This window comes from Heterodontus francisci, chromosome 3 (genome assembly GCF_036365525.1).
Source record: "Heterodontus francisci isolate sHetFra1 chromosome 3, sHetFra1.hap1, whole genome shotgun sequence".
Lineage (NCBI taxonomy): Eukaryota > Metazoa > Chordata > Chondrichthyes > Heterodontiformes > Heterodontidae > Heterodontus > Heterodontus francisci.
The window spans coordinates 65,319,864-65,340,989 of NC_090373.1; the positions used below are offsets into that span (position 1 = coordinate 65,319,864).

At 40.0% G+C, this 21,126-nt stretch overlaps 1 protein-coding gene across 1 annotated transcript in view; it reads right to left on the reverse strand.

Moving 5' to 3' along the window:
• Nucleotides 1-21,126, reverse strand: part of nbas (NBAS subunit of NRZ tethering complex) — a 308,007-nt gene that overhangs the window by 107,052 nt on the left and 179,829 nt on the right. Inside the window, exons 32-39 of the mRNA XM_068028531.1 lie at nt 20,574-20,687; nt 20,091-20,204; nt 16,061-16,218; nt 13,076-13,156; nt 12,161-12,328; nt 11,967-12,080; nt 8,162-8,285; nt 5,411-5,487 (exon numbers count right to left, since the gene is read on the reverse strand). Of these exons, the coding sequence (XP_067884632.1) occupies nt 5,411-5,487; nt 8,162-8,285; nt 11,967-12,080; nt 12,161-12,328; nt 13,076-13,156; nt 16,061-16,218; nt 20,091-20,204; nt 20,574-20,687 (950 nt within the window). The remainder of the gene's footprint in view (nt 1-5,410; nt 5,488-8,161; nt 8,286-11,966; nt 12,081-12,160; nt 12,329-13,075; nt 13,157-16,060; nt 16,219-20,090; nt 20,205-20,573; nt 20,688-21,126) is intronic.

Consider the following 21,126-nt stretch of genomic DNA (forward strand, 5'->3'; position numbering starts at 1 on the left):
ACAAAATTCAGCCCACTGTCTGGGCATTATTCTGAGCAGAGTTTTGTGCCAGAATGTGACAGTGTAGTTCTCAGCTGACATGCTCTTTTCTTACACTTGTCATAGATTTCCTCAACTTCAAGGTTCTTCATTTCAGTCCAATGGTAGCCAACACCAGTTTCATGTGTATGACCAGAATGCTAGATTCTGACAGATTCTCAGGTGGTTTAATGTTGTGGCACATCCAAAATAGTCATCACATGACTGGACTAATCCCTGTCAATACCTTTATGATGCACATCAGGACAAAGTGGGTCGAATTGCTAAACCCTTCTTCAGTAAACTATTTAACAAAAGAAAGGTGGCATCAACAGTGCCTTACTCCCGAAGCACTTGTTCATTGCTATGTCTTCTCTTGTACAAAACATTTCACAGCTTACTACTATTAAATTGGTTACTGTAGCTGCTTTTCCTATCTTGGCAAGGGCCCGTATGCATGTTACAAGGCTAAACTGGTTGAACTTCACCCAATGTCCTTACTCCAGCAGTCAGTCAACTTGCTTGAGGAGCAATGGACTTCAAACTAAATTATAGGAGGAAGAACTAATTTTTCAGATTAAGATGAGGAGGTTTAGGAAGAAGGGGAGAAGAGTATGCCTTCCAGGGGCTCTTAAAGACAGGAAACAAGACTCCTATAATCCTAGTTCTGCCTACATCTCTTCTTAATAAGCAAATGTAATGGCTACTTTTCTTCTACTATATATTAAGTTAATGTATCTTTAGACAAGACATCTTCATGGTTTGATCTTCCTCCTCCAATATGGGCAGCCATTAAAATTATTTGCTAGAACCTAGGTCAAGATGCTGCAGTGATTTTTGGACCCGAAATGCTGTGCAGGTTTCCGAAGGCACCCGAGGGCATCTTCTTAACCCAACCAGCTGATGACTGTCCTGTTGTGTTTGTGATTCAAAGATTGGGAAGTTGCTAATACAAGGCAAAGCTCCCTAGAGGAAGAGAAAAACAACATGGTCTTTGGAAGGAAATTATATGGATAAACACACTCCAGAGGTTACTGCATTTCAAAAGGTGCCCTGGATGATGGAAAAAAACATTTGCAGCACTTTAGTGCAGCTATTATTGGATGATACAAAATTATACAAACAAGCAAAGCAGATTGCAATCCTGCCTACTCTGTCCTTATGTGAATCAAATTTAACATCAGTGCTGCAGAGCTTCGCACATCTGTGTACTCAACATTTTGCTAAGATGTGGAACATATTGTTTCCACTGATTATTGAAACGTCAATAAGGGGACACATTTAGGATAATTACAAGCAGAATTAAAAGCTTGAAAAATTGCACTGAACATGATTAGAATGTGAAAATCACTGCAACAAACTGTTGTTGAAAGAGCGCACAAGTAAATACTTATAAAAAGGGAACTGGCTATTTGCTTGAAAGATAAAGAATGCAGGGTATGGAGAGAGGGATTAGTCAATGTAGCTCACTGGAGAAAATTAGCAACATAGACTTGATGGATTAAATGGTCCATTTCAGTGTTATGACACTCTACCACATTTTGCACTTTGGCTGCATGTTGAGCATTTCAGTTGATGACAAAGCTCTCAAAGGGGCAACCTTAAAAATGCAGAACCATCAGTAAACAGTAATGCAAAATAAAAATCCGTGCATCTTGCAAAGCTTCAACTCTGAACACTGATCAAAATGATCATTAACTAGTAATAGAATACAAGTATAACCTGTAAGGACATGAAAGTCTAATGATTTTGCCAGACTAATGCTCATTGATAGCTGGAGACACAGGGGTTTTTCCTCCAGCCAAAAAGGAAGGTGCTGAGAGCAAGAGTAAGAGCCGGAGACCTGTGTGCTTCCATTGCATTAAAGCAGGGATTTTAAAAGCTGACTGCTGGAAACTAAAGGGAAAACCGGTAGGATTAATCAGGGCACACTCGCTCAGTGAAGATGGGACCCTGAGGGAAAGCACAGCAGAACAAGCTGCGGCTTTAAATGCAGTAAGAGTACAACGCAGGAAGTTTACTACGACCAGTGCAGGGAAAGTTAATAGGATTCCTGAAGGTTATCGGGGTTTTGTGTCTGAAAGGAAAGTAACTACATACCCCTCGAATTGGGCAAGCAAGCCCATAGTGATTCTCAGGGACACAGAGGCCACTAGATCCCTTTTACTGGGAAAGGCCTGACCTTTACCCCGGCACAGTTCAGAGCACACCACAATGCTGGTGAATGGCATTGGAGGGCAGTGTATGCCTGCACCTGTACACCAGGTGCATCTGGAATGCGACCTCGTTTTGGGACTGGTAACCGTAGGGATTGTCCCTAGTTTGTCTGTGGACGGGGTTGACCTGTCCCTAGGTAATGATCTGGCGGGGGGGGGGGCGGGCTGAAGGAGGTAGCCCCCCCTAGTAGTGAAAGAAAGACTGCCGAAGGTCAGAGAGAAAGGGCAGTGGCAGGATATGATCCCCTGCAGAGTCCCTGAATGTGTAGTGGATCAAGCCATGATCAAACCAGCTCCACCAGAGGAGACTGCATTGGCACTGCAGGGAGATGTCCATGAGGTCTGTCTGGCCGAGACTTTATTTGGAAAGTTAGGAGACCCAGGGAATGAATTCAATGGATTTTCCCTCGCTGAGGCTCAGCGAGCCAACCCAGTATTGCAAGAATTAGCATAGGCTGCCCAGTCTGAAAGTGAAGCAGATGGAATCCCTGATTGCTACTATCTAAAGAATGAGGTACCGATGAGGAAACAGAGTTCTTCTCACAGACCAGAGAGCAAGGAGTGGACAGTAGTTCACCAGTTAGTGGTGCCACAGAGATACCGGAGAGAAATAGTAAGAATGGCCCATGAGATTGCAGTGGCTGTACATGTCGGTATATAAAAAACCAAAGCCCGCGTAAGACAGCAATTTGATTGGCCAAAACTCCACAAAGATGTGGTGGAGTACTGCAGGAGTTGCCACAAGTGCCAAGTTGAGAGGAAACCCCAACCTGCAGTGAAATCTGCATCCCTAAGTCTTGTACTGGTGTTAGGAGGACCCTCCAGCAGAGGGCTGGTGAACTGTAAAGGACCCGCGCCAAGAACAAAAGGGGACAGGCAGGCACACGGCTGGCAAAAGTTTAGAAAGAGAAAGGGAAAAAGTGACCAAGAGGGCAGGTCAAAGGAAGTCTGGGAGGAAAGTTTAAAAGTTTAGTTTAGTTTAGTTTAGAGATACAGCACTGAAACAGGCCCTTCGGCCCACCGAGTCTGTGCCGACCATCAACTACCCATTTATACTAATCCTACACTAATCCCATATTCCTACCACATCCCCACCTGTCCCTATATTTCCCTACCACCTACCTATACTAGGGGCAATTTATAATGGCCAATTTACCTACCAACCTGCAAGTCTTTTGGCTTGTGGGAGGAAACCGGAGCACCCGGAGAAAACCCACGCAGACACAGGGAGAACTTGCAAACTCCACACAGGCAGTACCCAGAATTGAACCCGGGTCGCTGGAACTGTGAGGCTGCGGTGCTAACCACTGTGCCGCCCCACATCCTGCTATGTAAATGCAGATTCTAGAAGCACTGCACCAGAGTTGCTAACAGCATTTACAGGAACCTGCAGAGACAAAGAAAGACCTCTAGGGGGCACAGAAACCGTGAGGGTGATGCCTCACCTAGTCGAAGTGCCACAGGAGTGTGCAGTCAAGTCTGCACACATACCTGTAGGTAGGAGTGTTCCAGAGAACAAAGGGGAGATTAACAAAGAATCTTCCCCCACAGTCAGAGGAAAAGGGAACCACCCATCCTCTGAAGGCGAAAGCCTTTGCCTGACTCAGCAAAGCACTAAGTGTGAGTACAGGATCGACCCGCCCATTACTAACTCTCCTGGGGAAAAAAATGACCTCAACATGAACAAAACCTTAGGCAGTCATGGCAATGGGCAAACTGAAGAAAAACATCCCCAAAGAACCACATGGTTACTAGGACGCCAAAGAGGGGAAATTAAAGCAGCCCTGGCACCCAGAAAAGATAATTTTAATCAGCTTTAAGAGTTATGAATGAATGAAAATGAATGGTTTTTCTTTCTGTATCTTATATTTCTCTCAAACTTTTTAATGAAATGTGCCGTGTTTTTTCAAATCGCATTTCATTCCCCTGGGTGTGGAGGTGTCATGCAGGCCCCCACGTGCCAAGAATGAGACACATTAATTCCGCCACATGAACATTGATTTTTAAACTGTTACTGGAGTAAAGAAAGAACTTGTTCTTTAGAAAAACGCCAGACCCTTGACTGGAAAGACATATGCATAGTAACAGACAATACTTGGAAAGAATAAAGGGGCTTCTCCCTGCTCCAATTTAATCCACAATGGACTTTTGATTACCAGACGTTGAAGGTGGAGAGGCTAGCATTCCAGTTTAACTGTTAAGATGGCTGAATACACAAACAGACGTGGTCAGACCAGTTTAGTCACATGACTAACTGGCTGTTGGAGTTCTTTGAATTTGAACTTGCCACAGAGAATTTGAACTCAGAAAGCTGTTTGCTCCTGGACTGAAAAGACCTCTCTCCTGTCTGCTCCCATCTCTTTCTCACGGAACTGAAGACCCATTGAAGACACATGAACCCCAAGAGAGAAAAGTCTCCTATAGTGAACAAGGTTTAAGAAGAATACTGGGCCCCAATGAAAAGCAAGACTACCTACAAAAGGACAACAGCGAGCTCGAAGCACAGTAACAAGAAACTCTTCTGATAGTGCCTCAAACCTCTCCACTTGATTTTTCTTCTGCTCTTTCCTGTCTTTATTTGTATGTGCATATCGCATATGCATGTTAGCATGGGGCGCGGCATGTATCCGTAGGCATTAACCGAATTAGAGTTTAAGTTTTAATAAATTTCACTTTTCTTCTTTAAACCTAAGAAAGCCTGGCTATGCTCATTTCTGTGCCTTATAATTGGAAAGTGGTAAACAAGGATTCACCAAGGGGGAGCTCAAAACACTGTGTTTAAAAAATAAAACCCAGTTACAATAAGACCAGGTGAAGGCTGAGAAAGACCCCTAGACAACTTTCTCACCTGGTCGTAACAACTGAATATCAGTTTCAGCATTATATGGGCAACATATTATTTTCTATTGGTTATTGTGCTCTGTGATAAGGCTTACAACAGTTTTACTCTCAAATATTTGAACTTATCACCCTCTACTGATTGTTAGGAGTGGAGACCAAACACAGAAATCATCATATTTCAGTCATTTGGCTTCAGCAATGGCTAAATGATGGAACACCAGCAGGGCTATTATCGGACATAAAGTTAAAAAAAAAATCAAGTCGGAAATAATTTATTTTCAAATAAAGGCCTCAAAGGGTTGCAGAAATATATAGGGAATGCTACAGTACTATACCTGAGGTAAGGCCAGAAGATAGGCTAGGGCTAGGGTCATGTCTTTGGATAAAGCATCGCTGGCTAGTTGTAAAAGAACTGTCAAAAGAAGGTAAAGAATTAGAAATGAAGTCGATAGAACATTTTGGTAACCTTCAATAATACAGTGGTATCAACTCAAATTAAAACTTGTGTTCCAATTGTTATCATAACTGACTAGCCTTTCACAGTGAAATTCATTATTAATCTTCATTTTACAATTTTTAAAAAAACTTATCAGTATCAGCAAAGAACTGATTGTCCTTTGGGTTTTTGTCTAACATTAAAATTTTAACTAGCATTGGGTGGCAGCAAACTGGGTTCCGTATGTACATGGATGTATGCATCCCTTCTCTTGGTTTATCAATGAGCAAATAGAGCCAAAAATTAACTCAGCACTGCTTCTCATTATTCTAGACAGGTACTGGTCTCAAACAGGTCGTTCATCTTATTTCTGTTTGTAGAATCTTGCTTTAAGCAAAATGCTACTGCCTAACACTTCATCTTTCTGAGAGACATGATAAAGCATTATATAAAGCAAGTTCCAAAGCATAGTGGCATTATGCAAGTGAATGTAGCAACAGGGTTCCCCAATGGCAGTAAGGCGAATGATGAATGACCTGATTTTTCTTTGTTGATGTTGGCTAAAGGAAGAATATTGGGCAGGACAACAGAACTCCATGCTTTGCTTTGAAATTCTTTCTTTAAGTGCAAGATGGATTAAACACAGGATCAGTCCTCCTCACTGCTCTAAAAATGAACCTAAGCTCCAAAAATGCATTCTCGAATGTACTGTGAGACATTTCCATTTCTCATTGCAACCGCTGTGGGCTGTGAGTGAGACCAGTAAAGAAATTCTGAATTATAGATACTTTTATGCTGTTAAGTCACACCCACTAGGAACTAGGCTCAGATTTTCCCAAAATCACTTCACCTCATACCCAGTAGATGTATTCCTACCAACCTTGAATGGAACTAAATTCATAGACTAAAAATGAAAGGGTAGTATTTGAATCCACAGGTCCCTCAAATTGTCTTTTAAAAAAAAGTAAATTTCTGATTTCAGTACAGAAAATCTTATAGCTAGAGATTGTTTATTTAGAAAATGCTATTGTTTCTAAAGGCACAAAAAATGAAATCCAATTGGGTATTCATATTTCTTAAAAATAGTGCACTTTTTTAAAAAAGGCTATTAGTTCCCGAGAATAGTAAGCTAGTCTTAATTCTCAAACGATTAATATACTTTACACTGGACAAATAACATTAAAAAATTGTCATGACAAATCTACAATAATAAAAAGCTTCAGTCACTTTTGTAACACTTTCCCAATAGCTTTGTGCGAGGAATGAATTTGTTCTGATGTCACACGCAATTAATATACCCAGACCTGATTAGTACTTCCATCTAAAAGTTCAACTCCCACTGGTGAAAAGCTCTCTATCAATGGATGATTTATTGAACACGGCAGTGGTACCACTTTACATTCTCCACTGTTCTCAATGACTGCCAATTGAACCATAATTAAATAGTTGTGGGCCCACAACTATTTATCAGAGATTCAAAGCAATTATTCATTGTTCGTATAAAAATAAAGTATGCCTTCCACACTATATTAACAAAACTATGAATGAATAGTAACTTATGCAACAGTTTTGTTTCTTGTGGTCAGAACAGTAATATATAATTTAATGAGTTGGAAATTTAAATAAACTCCACTAAAGTAGTACTCACTCCTTTTATAATTATGTCTCAGTATAATAGTTGAAATTTTCTGCAATCTACTTGAAACAGCCAAATAAGAGCTGGAATCAGAACAAACCAACATAATGAACAATGTCCAGGGACAGCGTCAAGTTTTGTTGTAGTTTCGATCTCAACATTTTTTTCATGAAATTCAATACCACCCAAAGATCAGACTTTGAATTGACTAGCTAACTCACTTAGTATGTTTTGCTCAGATAAAAGAAAAACATAAAATTTAACTGCACACAGTTCAGAGTGCACACAAACACACAGACAACGCAAAGCACGCATAAGTGCACACACACACACACACACACACACAAATCCAGATCTCAAAGGCGCATTTAAACATAAACACAGATACAGGCATACACTATTTTAATGATGTGTTGGGAAATAATTAATATAGATTAACTGTCTTGGTAGGGTGTTCCTCATTCTTCATATGGTATGTGGAAAATAATACAGAATATTCTGCCATCAATGGAATGGAAACAAAAATCACAAGGAAAGTGATTCTTTGACAAACCTTTTGTCATCAAGTTATTAACGACATAGTGTTTTCACCAAATACGACAGGCTAAACAACTGCCAAACACCATTAGTTTGATTTTTTTTTAAATTGCGAACTTTCAATAGCTGAGGTTAGCAACAGATGTAAAGTTAGCATGGCTCTCCACACAGATTTCAAAAAATTACAATGACCGAATGAAAACACCATTCACATTCTTGACATAGCTAATAATTTGCATTCTATAGCAGGATAAAGTAACTTTTTTGATCTTGTGTCTGCACAAGATAATTTTTCACTATGTATTCTTTACATTTCTACATTCACCTTTAATATGTCAAAGGAATACATTTGAATACCACTTGTATTGTTTTCAGTGTATTTAATATTTTTGTGCCACAAGTAAACAAGTTTCAGAACTGAATGTGGTGTAAAACCTGATATCTTTTTCAACATGTGTTATTGAGGGTAACTTTTACCTTCTGTGGCAGGAAATAGATTTTCCCCTTCACTTTTGGTTTCAGACAACTTCCCAGCTCTCAGCAAGACTTCTGCAAAGTTCTCCAGAGCACTGTACTGGTAACTAGCATAGTTTACCTCATTCTGCATGAAAGAAAAAAGTATTTAGAACATAAAAGAGACTTAGAAATTAAAATTTTACCACCCGAGCCATTGTAAGGCCCAAGATGATGGTTTTGTGGACGTGGTGTGTAGAGAGTACCTCCCGTTGAAGAATGAAGACAACGTTTCTCACTTCCTCATTCAGGATGCTTTAGATACTGCTGGAGACTGTGAAGCAGTAACTAGGTTCTAGAAGGAGGAGCATTTTAGTAGCCAGGATATGTCTATGAGAAGTTCCATCACCCACAATTGCCAAGTCCAACAAGTAGTGTTGAGTAACTGAATCAGTGTCACTCTATGTGCTGAATTTAAACTTGGCTGAGTAGGTGGGACCAGAGACTGGCGAGGCCACAATTTCGTGTTCCCAAGCAGCGTGCCGGCATTCCAATGCGGTCCCCCTTCCAGTGATTTTGGAAGGAGCGGCGGGGTCCTGTATACTGGTCACCTGTCCAAAAGTGGTGAGTAACCTATTAAGCCCCTTGAGGGCTTAATTAAGGGCACTCGCCCGACCCCGAACAAATTTTCAATCTGATGCACGGGGTACTTGTCACGTCAGGAGGCTGTCCGTGAAACTGTGTGCACCTGCTCAGTTAAATTTTATGTGTTTTTCTTTTATCTGAGCAGAACATACAAAGTGAGTTAGCTAGTCAATTCAAAGTCTGATCATTGGGTGTTATTGAATTTTATGAAAAAAAATTATCACACCCAGAAAATGACCTGATTAGTAATTCCATTTAAGAGTTCAACTCCCATTGGTGAAATGGTGTATATCAAAGGATGATTTATTGAACACGGCAGTGAAACCACTTTAGTTGGAGGCACTCAATGACTGCCTATTGAACCATAGTGACAGGGCAGGTAGACATCAGAGCCAGAGGCTCCAATCTATTTGGAAGGCACCGCTCCGAAAATAGGCTGCAACCATGGCAGTGCCTATTACTGTGAGGAAGGGCTTTCCCCCAAATGTTCAAAAGCCCTAACCTTTCTGGCCCTCTTACTTACCTAATTTGTGGCCTGCAACTGGGAACAGAGGTGCCCTCGTGCCTCCCTACCTATTTCAGCAGCTCACATCTCTGATGGTGGAGCTGCCGATCTGTTCGTGCTGGACAGCCTCCTATTGGCACTCCAGACTCAGGAGCTCACCCGCCGTCCTTAATTAGCTGGGGCTCCCTGAGGCGGCGACTTAATTGGCTGCCCTCCTTCAAAATTGCTCTCTGGGTCTCGCTGCTGGCATTTGTGGGTTCCCGACCCAACTTCCATCCCAATGGTGGGATCTGGATCCGGGAACTAAAACTTAGCTTTAAATATACCAACTGCGTACACATGTTTCCAAGGATGCCTGATGAAATGGACAAGATAACGTTTTACTGAGCCATTGGTTTCTTGATAAAGAGGTAGCAACAATGGCTAATGCACACCATTACCCACTTCCCAAATCTTTGTTTAGACACTAGAGTTCAACGAGCCTTGGAACCAAATGCAATGAACAATTACCACATTTGACAAAGTAGTTGAGTCAAATCCATATAAAAGACCAGAGCTCTATACGCATACCTATATAGAAACGATGATCCAACCTTGATTTTGGAGAAATTGCAATTTTCATTCCAAATGATATTGGGAATTTACTTTTGGCAGTAAATTATGTTGTATGCTAAAACAAAAAACCCACTGGATCAGACAGCCAAATTAAATATAGCTGATGACAAACAGAGGGCATGGCCATGAGAATTGCTGGATTTTATCTCGACATAGGAAGTGAAAATGGATCCCAAGCTGCTTGTTACCTCAGTAAACCATAATTGTGTTGGCTGCCCTAAGATTGTACCAAATTGCCCTGCAGCAACATGGAATATCTGAGAAAGAAAAAAAACCTCCATTTCAAGATGATTGATACGCCAGACAGGACGTGTGCATAGTACACCAAGCCTGCCACCCATACAATTAGAGTCAGTTCAAATGTTAGCTAGAGCAGAACCGCCCCCTGGAGAGCATCATGCGCCTGGGGGCACCAACTTAGGTCCAGGGCAGAGGCTTGGCTTATCTCTACGGACTGCCATAATAGTAATTTGTGAAGAGCCACTGATGAAGTAAGCTTGAATTGAAGTATCCCATGAATACTTAGGCACTGGGAATGAAGATGGTTGTTGCCAGCAGAACATTAAAATTAATAGGTTAAGGAAACAAACGAAGTCTTGCCAATTACCAAGGTCCCAGATGCCCAGTTGGCCTCGTTAAACCGTCATCAATTCACATTTTCACTAACTTGCAGCGCAGAAATAATTGGGACTGAAGAGGGAGGGAAAAAATCTAATCCATGCCGCAAAATGCCAAGTTCCACCACATTCTGAGTCATTAGAAATGGCCCAACAAATGCGCACGATAAGATAGCTTTGTGCAGCACTTTCCTTCAACAGTTAGAACATCCAAAAATGGAGAGAAATATTAAATAGTATTTACAATGAATTTTCAAGCTACAGAAATTATATACCCTCCTATGAAGGTACTGTATTAAATATTTTGGATAGTGTTATGAATGCTGGATTTTGTAGTACCATTATGTTTTAAAAACTATGATTTTTAATGCAGTGTAAAAGGATTTGGAGAGACATGTAACCTCACACCAAGTCTACCTGCAGACAAGCCAGGGGCCTTGATTGCCATGCAAACAAGGATACCAGATCAAAGACCCTTTTGAAAGCAGAGTGCAAGGTTGTAACACCTGATGGACAATGGGTTTTGCTCTCCCAGACTCTCAGATCGTAAACAGGGAGCCAAGCGCTCTGAAAATGCAAATCTGACTTGCAATTGCTAACACCTGAAAACAAAGGAAGGCCCAGGTGGTTTTGATATAGCAAGACATGTTGGACTTTGAATATTGTAAAAGTCAAATGACGATTGACTTTTGATTCTGGATAAATTCAACAAGCTTTCCCAAGTCTGACAGGCTGTAAGGAAGAAAGGAAGACACAAAAAAAACAGGAGGAGTAGAGCCTCAGAAAAGAGAGAGAGAGGAAACAACTGCTCTCAGAATACTGATACTGCTAAGACTTGAACCCGATTTGAAAGTTGAGGTTTGTGGAGGAGATAAGACAAATGGGGTCACCAGAGATTGCCTTATTAATGGAAGTCCAGGTCGAGTGTGCTTGGAAGAAGTGAGCAAAGAGGACATTGACTTTGTTAAGGACACTGGGAGATCCAACCTTTTACAACCGGAAGCAGTTTGCAACTTTTAACTGTAAAGATACCAATTCGATGAGAACACTGTGTAATGGGTAAATTTGGTGTGGGGTTTTCAATTATTCTTTTTAGTAAGTTAATGGGAAATACCTTTTTCTGTAATTTAGTGTATTAGCTACCTACTAAGTACTGTTTCATCATGTTGATTTTTAGTTTAGTTGTTATAGTCTAGGTCTTAAATGTGAAAGCTTTCGTTTAATCCTTTAATCAGTCTGGGGAATTCATATCTCTTGTTTTTAAAGTTAACGGTCTCAACTGAGGTCATAACAAAAGTACAATCAACATTATATCCTGCACATTATTACAAGGAATAAATTATTAAGCAGCTCAATCTAGGAAAGAAACCATAGGTTAAACCACTCAATTAGCTTACTATCCTCCATTTAATGCAAATCCTGTATTTCAACTGCTAGTTCGACTTACTTTATCAACAAAGGGATCATCAATGAGGAACTCATAGAAAGGATGACAGCCTTGCTTTTCCAAATCACCATTTAGATCAGCCACACCTTTTAATGTAGCTTCAGGTCCTCGGTCCTAAAGGAAAAATACATTTTAAAATGATAGATCTGAGAGTATTTAATTCTTTCTCTTTAGGTAAGACTAAACAGCTTTACGTGTAAAGGTCGCAGATAACTGAGGGACTTCTTCCACCATTGTGCATCACTGACAGCATGCAGCACTGCCTTAGTCGTTATGGAAGTATTACTGAGAACCTCCATGGTTTTTGCAGTTGTTCGTTGTAGCAGATCAGTAGGTGAACTAGTTGAAGCTTTTGTTTCAGTCTAAAAGTTTAAAAAGAACAAAATAATTAGTGATTTAAACTGGTTCATAGTTACTGCATTCAGAAAAGATGAATTGTTCCATTGGATTTTTAAAAAAAACTGATTTGGCACTATAATGAGATTCAAAGATTCAAACCATTATTACATTGTCAGTCTATGGTCAACAGTGTAAGAGGGCAAAAACTTGCATAACTTTTTCCCCAATTCTCCTAATGGTCATCAAACAAAAACCCCAAATACCCATCTCATCTTACTTTATCTATCCTTGACTGGCTGCTTCAGTTTGCATAACACTTCCTTGATCTTATTTGTTCCGTCTCATTACCAGGTTACGAATTACAGTTTTTTTTAAAATTTATCAAAAAGAGTGACTTGCCACAATACATTATCCTGTCTCACTGAATCTTAAAACCTGAAATATATTTGGTAGACTGATTAATAGATTTCAGATATGAGCAATTGTCATATTTGCAGTCCTTAAACATCTTGGGACATTTATAACATTAAAGGAGCTATATAAATATAAGTTGTTATTGTTAAGGTTAAGAATTTCAGGCAACTTGAATGACAGTGCATTGAAAATTTAGTTATTCAAAAGAGAAACAAAAATGCTGCATTCCATTATTCACATCTCTTTGAAAGGTTATGAGACAATAATAGTCTATTTTGTGCATGAGATGTGATGGTGAAATTCTATTTCAGAAAGGTGGAGAGAGCCATGCTGTTTTAAGTCATGCCAATTCTGACCTGCTGAGCATGGCCTGTAGAATTCATAGACTCGCTGCTTTCAGATGGTTGAATCTGATAATTCACAGTTTGATACAAAATCTGCAATAAAATGAACAAAACAAAAAGCAGTGATTTAGCAGCATGCAATTATATCACAGATTGCTTTCAATGAACTATTAACTACAAACGCAGAGAGGTACAAGGATCTTTTCCAGCAAAAAATGTATTAAATTTTATGAATGTTGAGAAACTACTCTTATTCTAATGAAAACTCCCCATAGAGAGATGTGTCACAAAAACCTTCCCTTAGTTTTTTGTGACACATCTCTCTAAGGGAAGGTTTTTGTGACACATTTCTCTATCACATAGCAGGAGTAAGTTAATTGCAGCTGTCCAACAGCTTGACTAATGAAACAAACAATTAGCATAAATTGAAAGTGTTACATTCAACATTAATTCAAAACATATCGATTCAAAGCTCAATTCAAAATATGGTGCTGCATTGGCTGATTCTTCAGGTCATGAGCTTGAATTGACTTCATACCTTGGAAAAAAAGATACAGGGCCAGAATTTGTCAAAATAATAGTGAGGCTAATGGCGCTCACCATTATTTATGTGCAAACCACACAGCAACTTCATGTTAAGGCATATGTGTGGTTACTGTTTAAGATGCATGCTCTGCCCTGAACTTCCCAAAAATGACATCTTGCTGCATCATTCAATATTCAAATCCATTGAACGTCCAGAAATTCCTTACTACAAGGCAGATGTGAACTAAAGTCACCACAGAAATTTAGGCTTTCCCATTTTAGTCTAAATACCTTCTTGAAAGGTGTGATAAATCTGATAAAATCTGGAGTCAATGGGAATCAGGGGGAAGCGGTTGTTGGAGGTCAATCATCTCAGTCCCAGGACATCACTGCAGGAGTTCTTCAAGGCAGTGTCCTAGGCCCAACTATCTTCAGCTGCTTCATCAATGACCTTCCCTACATCATAAGGGCAGAAGTGGGGATGTTCACTGATTATTGCACAATTCTCAGTACCATTTGCGACTCCTCAGATACTGAAACAGCCATGTCCAGATGCAGCAAGACCTGGACAATATCCAGGCTTGAGCTGATAAGTGGCAAGTAACATTTGTGCCACACGAGTGCCAGGCATTGACCATCTCAAACTGGAGAGAATCTAACCATCTCCCTTAATGTTCAATGGCATTACCATCACGGAATCCCCCACTATCAACATTATGGGGGTTACCATTGACCAGAAACTGAACTGGACCAGCCACATAAATACTGTGGCTGCAAAAGCAGGTCAGAGGCTGGAAGCTCTACAGTGAGTAGCTCACCTCCTGATTCCCCACTGCCTCTTCACCATCTGCAAGGCACAAGTCAGGAGTATGATGGAATACTCTCCACTTGCCTGGATGGAGCCAGCTCCAACAACACTCAAGAAGCTCAACACCATCCAGGGCAAAGCAATCCACTTGACTGGCACCCCATCCACCACCTTCAACATTCACCCCGTTCACCACAACACAGTGACAGCAGTGTGCAACATCTACAAGATGCACTGCAGCAACTCATCAAGCATCCTTAGACAGCACCTTCCAAATCCACGACCTCTACCGCCTAGAAAGACAAGGGCAGAAGATGCATGGAACTCCACCACCTGCAAGTTCCCCCTCAAATCCACACATCATCCTGACTTGGAACTATATCGCCATCCCTTCACTGGCGCTAGGTCAAAGTCCTGCAACTGCCTTCCTAACAGCACTATTGGTGTACCTACACCCCAAGGACTGCAGTGGTTCAAGAAGGCAGCTCACTACCACCTTCTCAAGGGCTATTAGGGATGGGCAATAAATGCTGGCTTAACCAGCAACACCCACATCCCATGAATGAAAAAAAAAATTACTATTACAAATGTGGAGTCCCATGACTTCAGCTTTTAATTGATCAAATTTTTAAAAAATTATTCTTTTGTTTCTTTTCTCTCCTAATCCAATCTTTCTTTCCCTCTCTATTTCGTTTTCTGTACCTAATTTGATATTGAACTCACCATTCTAACTTAATCTTCCTGGTTCAGACTCTGCGCAGTTCATTAACAGTGCTTCACTCTAGTTGGTTAAGGAGATGCACAGTTGCCTGCCCAGGTGAGCAAACATTTATGGCATGACAGAATAATTTCCAATGGTCTGACAAAAATACTTCCAAAAAGATTATTTTTTTTTGTTTAATGTGATTTTATTGCCTGAATTAGTGTGCAAGTTATTTCATTTAGAGGGGTTTTGATTTTTTGGACCATTTCTAAATCAAACAGCATCATGAAAAACATGAATTATTAATAGAGCCCATTAACACATTTTACATTTCATTTGAGTTCAAAAATTCCACATACTCCCAACAAATATGCACAGTAGTCATTGTTAATGATCCTCAAAGACATGGATCTGAGCTATACTTTTGTGAATTAAAGGACTAGCAAAATATCTAGATACGCATTTTGTTTTATTCTGCTGATGAAAGAAAAAGTATAACTGGCACAATCAGTTTGGATTTCACATTAGAAATTGATGCGACTTGATCGTAGTACTATTTAATTGAAACAGAGTGAGCCAAAATGCCAAAAAATTCAAGTAAATCAAACAAAAAATGAACTTGAGGGCAATAGGTGCCGTTGGCAGGGGTGGGGAGGGGTGGGGAAGAGGAGCCAGGGAAAGGGAAAGTTGTTGAGTACTTATGATAACAGCCATAATCAGCAACAGGCATGTTATTCAACATCATGATGGACTAAATCTGCCAGTCTATGATCAAGCATTGAAATCTATCCTATAACTGTTTTTTAAGACTGCATCACGGCTTTTTTTATTTCACATCAGAATATCGAACATTTTAGAGAACGGGACAGACAGCAGCAGATGAAAAAAGTCTTTAAAATCAAGTGTTAATATCCTCAGAAATGCCTCAGCTATCATTAGTACAAAGCTTGTTCACTCATACCTGCGTTTGAAGTGAGCTGCTGACAGCTAGAAGAGACTGGATAACGTTGGGAGGGCAGTAAGTGCGAGCAAAGGCCATTAATTCCTGCCGAGTTGTCAGGTCATGATAACCATCTGACTGTCCCAGTTTGCTGCACACCTGCCAACCAGCACTATAACCTTTGGGAGAAAAATAAATATCCACCTGTTAACTCTATTAATTAAAAATAGGTCATCACTTGTTTGGTGTTGCATACCTTTTAACTTTAGATCACTACAGAAATGCAGTAAAAATGTTTTACTTTTTTTGACAAAAGGTACATAGTACCTGTTGCCATTTTGTCACTTTGTACACAATTTCTCTTTAACCAATATGGTTATTTTTGGGAGTAAAAAGAATGTCAATTTATTGAGTATGCTTCAAAACATATAGAGAAAATTGAGGAAAAAAGATGTTAAATAAAAATGGATGGCTTTAAAAATAATACATGTCCAAAACAAAATATATGTAATGTGCACATTTTTAAGTACAATATTAAAGCTTAAAAGGGTTACAGAAAGCTCTGTTTCTGCCTTTCAGCTTGTATCACCAGTCAGGGGAGGCAGGCTAACTGTGTATTTGATTATGCCTAGGTAGTCTTTTTCAGTTCTTTACATGTTCATGTGCGTGTTTATATAAAGGAAAACAAAAGGATTTTGCAAATGAAAGGAATGGAGATGGAAGAAAATTAGGAAAACAAAAAAGTGATTTTAAAACAAGAGTTGGGATGGATATAAATAACCAGAAAATGGAAATTCCTTTGTAACGAGAAAAAAGTAAACAAAAATGTAAAGATGAAACTTAACAATATCGTGAAACCTTTAAAAAAAATTCTGATGTATTACAATAGAACATAGTTATACGAGGTCCATGCAAAGGACAGAGTTGATTGAGCCTAAAGTCCATGAATATTATATCTTGTTTCAGCCTTTTTCTAGGGTTTGCAATTGATAATTATTATTCCTGCCACCTACATTTAGACCAATCCTTAGAATACTGGGAAACAATCCACAGAAGAAATTCCAAACTTTTTGTTAGGAATGTAGGCATGTCAAGTGCTGATGAGGTAAAGACACAAATGTATCATCAGTGGTATTGAATTTGTTTCAATCCAACAAAAAATGCTTTAACGTGGACCTTCTGAAATTTAGGCTAATATTCAATGTGATGGGTGCACTGCTTAAAGCTGACTGTTCATGTTTGTTAAGCATGGAATTACTTGTGGATACTATATGGGAATAGTGACTGTATGGGCTGAATTTTAAAAGCCTGCTGCAAAAAAAATGGCGACCCACACACACGGGGCACACGTTGCAGAGCCAGCGTGATTCAAAACGCGGCAGCTCATTAGCATAGCTGGGGCGGCCGCTCCCCCACCCCTGATGACGTGAAGGGGGCGAGCGAGCTGTCCCCAGAAATGGCGTCCGACGCCACTGCACAGGCTGGCTTAGAGCCCTAAATGACAGGTTGAATTTTTAAAGTGACAATCTATTAAAAAACATTTTAAATAATTTTAAAAACACTTTCCATCCTCTCTCCCACCCCGCTCAATGCTTTACATTTAATGCTTTGCCCATTCACCCCCCAAAATACTTACCTTGACTACGTGACCTTCCCCCCCGCCCACAAAGTTCATGAACGCTATCCCTCAATCCCTTCCCATCATCCCCCCCAACCAATCCAAAGCATTCGACCCCACTCCTCCCCTCCCGCACTGAGAAACATCACCTCCTCCCTCCTCCCCCACTCCCCACAGGTGTCGCGCTTCGTTTCCCCGAACAGGGATTCGAAGGCACGGCATTGCCAGCCGCCGGAATGAAGATCTCAACCTGCTGTCTGAATCACAGCGGCCGGCATGTTAATGAAAGGTAAGTGCCTATCTGCATATTGTAATGCGGGTCCCATCACCGAGCAGCGGGAGGGGCCAACATGAGGTCTTGCCACCGAGATCGGGACGGGCCCTGCCAGCGTCGAGGTCAGTGGCGGGTCTCATCTGTAGTGATCTTCATGCCCTCCCCCAACCACCATTCCTGGCGTCAGAGACCCTATGAAATACAGCCCTATGATTCTGCATCAGTGTGTTTTTTGAAACATTTTCCTAGCATAATTCGGTCATAGTTAGCATCAGAAGCAGCTTGGCCCCCAGATATTGAACAGGTTTTGTTTATTTAATAGGATAGTTTCAATTCCATCCAGCTTGTATAGTCCATTACCAAATGACTGAGATTAAACACCACTTTACCACACCAAGAGGGCTCCTTGACCCACTTTATAGTTCCCAGTTATCCAACATTCTGCACCGTACTTGACCAGGAAAGGTAATTTATACATTGATTTTAAACAGACTGCACAATCTGTTTCAACATATCAACTCACCCTGTGGCCAAGCTTCTGTACGGATGGTCATTTTATTTTAAACCAACAACCTTTCCCTTGATAGTCCACAGTTTTTTTTTTAAGTGAGGAAATGTGGCCTAGTAAAGATTTTGAAAAATATGTCTGTGCAATAATTGTAGGTATTCTGGTTTAGATTTGTATCAATTCTCATTTCATAGGAATTGAGAAAAAGATGATTCGATTTTATGCCGTGTTCAATACTCACATCTAGTCTTTAGGCAGAAGACAATAAAAATGCCTTGCCTTTACATAGCGCCTTTCATGACCATCAGATATCCCAAAGTGTTTTACAGACAGAGAAGTCGTTTTGAAGTGTAATCATGCGGCAGCCAATTTGCACACAGCAAACTCCCACAAACAGCAATGTGATAATGACCAGATAATCTGTTTTTGTGATGTTGATCGAGGGATAAATATTGATCAGGACACCAGAGATAACTCTCCTGCTCTTCTTCGAACCAGTCCAGCTGAAAGGGAACATGTGGCCTTGGTTTCATGTCTCATCCGAAAAACGGCATCTCCGACAGTGCAGCTTCCCTCAATACTGCACTGGAGTTCCAGCTTTGATTTGTGTTTTTAAGTCCTGGAGTGGGACTTGAACCCAGAACCTTGTGACTCAGAGGCAGAGTGTCATGGCTGACAACCAATAGAGTTCTAGATAGCATGTTGAGATGATAGATAGAGAATGATTTTCAGAGGACAATTTGGAACATTTTGACCGAGTGATAATTAGCTATAGTTAAGGCACACAGACCTGGCAGAAATCTTGTGGCAGAGATAGCAAACTGGTTGAGAGCTCAGTTATAGAGTGAATAAAAAAGACTAGATTGGCAGGGTACGACAAATGGTGCTGGGGCCATGTATTTTCATTCTATATATAAATAACTTAGATTTGAGAATAGAGAGGAGTCTTCTGAGAGATGTATTATTGTTCAAAAGAGTACTTGGTTCGTGAACAAATTTTAAATGTTCCTCCATGTATATTGAGATTTTTGAGTGACCAAACATGAAAATGCCTCGTAATAACAAATAATTTTCATTTACATTTATTTATTCAATAAATGTTAAATCATTGCTGAAAGGCAGTCTGTTGAGAGTGTGCAACTGATTCTGCTGCCTGCTAGCACAAGATATGCTGAGAATTCAACTTGCACATAGGTCCATGCCTAGCCATTTTATTAGTATATGTGCACATTCAGCTACTCATAGGGTCTCGAGGAGCTGTAGTTCTTCACTGAGTTTTGGTGTGAAGTGGTGATTTAATGCTCTCATTGCAGCTCTCCATGGGTCACATAATAATGGGGGAGACTAACCAAAGCAAGAAAAATTGGAACCAAAAGATAATGAGAAAATAACAGGAAAACTTCATCCAAAAGAAGTTTGCATTGCTCAAATTCTGCTAGACTATCCCATTCTGCTTAAGCTCAGTAGAGTTTAAACAGATTTACTTAATGATGGTCCCTGTTCCCAAATCCACTTGTACAAACAGTTTTATGAGTAATTGTGAATTTATGTTATGAATTTATTGTAGGATTGAATATTGAGATTAAAAAAACCCACTAATCCTCCTATTTGAGCACAATATTATACTAGTGCAATCAAAATAGAAAGTCACCTGCAGACATAAGCTCTTGGCAATGGATACTGGCAGCTTTGTAATCTTGATACTGAAGGGCCTGTTCAGCCAGGAGAACCAATACCTGTCCTTTCCTCTTTGCCTTATCCTGTCCTGTTTATATTTGAAAAATAAAGGCAAAATGACATAGATCAGATAATACTTAAGACTTTCTTTTTTAAGTGACCTGCTTTAAAATGAATAATAAACCAAAACATCTTCTGTAGATGGTCTCGTACTTTAAAATAACAAGATTAGCTTAATAGTTAGAAGTATGGACAGATTCGCAAACTAAAACATGTCGTGACATTATATTACATACTGACATTATTAAAAAACCATTAACAAAAATCACAACAGCTAGTCAAAGATACACTGAGAACCAAGTGAACAGGTTTCTGTCCATAATTATTTGTACCTTTATAAAAATCACTGAAATGTAATCTAATCTGAAAGAAAAGATCACCAAGAACAAGTACTTACCTGCTACTCTGAGCAAATTTGCAAGCCCCAGGAGCTTTTTTGATTGTTTGTAGGCTGTCGGGCACTGAGCAATGCACTCTTTTATGAGTCGGAGTCGGTCTGAGCACATACGCACTACAAAAAACAAGACAGAAGGAAGGAAAAATGCCACATCTTTATATTAAATTGGCACGTTTCCACAATCAAAACAAGAGGAAACTTTGAGACAATGAATAATCATAAGATATAATAATATACCATAGCAATCTATGCCCACCATAACTGATGACAAACCTGTTCAATAAACTAAGCTGTTATGGAGAATATATACTGTTAAAATTAAATTTCTAAAGTAACTTTGTTTTTTGTCAGTTTATCATGTAATCCCTATAGGGTTTCAGCCTCATTCATCCTGAGATATAGGGACTGATGAGCAAGCTGTAGGGCTTCCATGACTGCTGTGTACCTTTGGTAAAATCATAGAATGATACATCACAGAAGACAGCCATTTGGTCCATCGTGCCTGTGCTGGCTCTTTGGTATAGAATAGTCCCATTCCCCTGCTCTTTCCCCA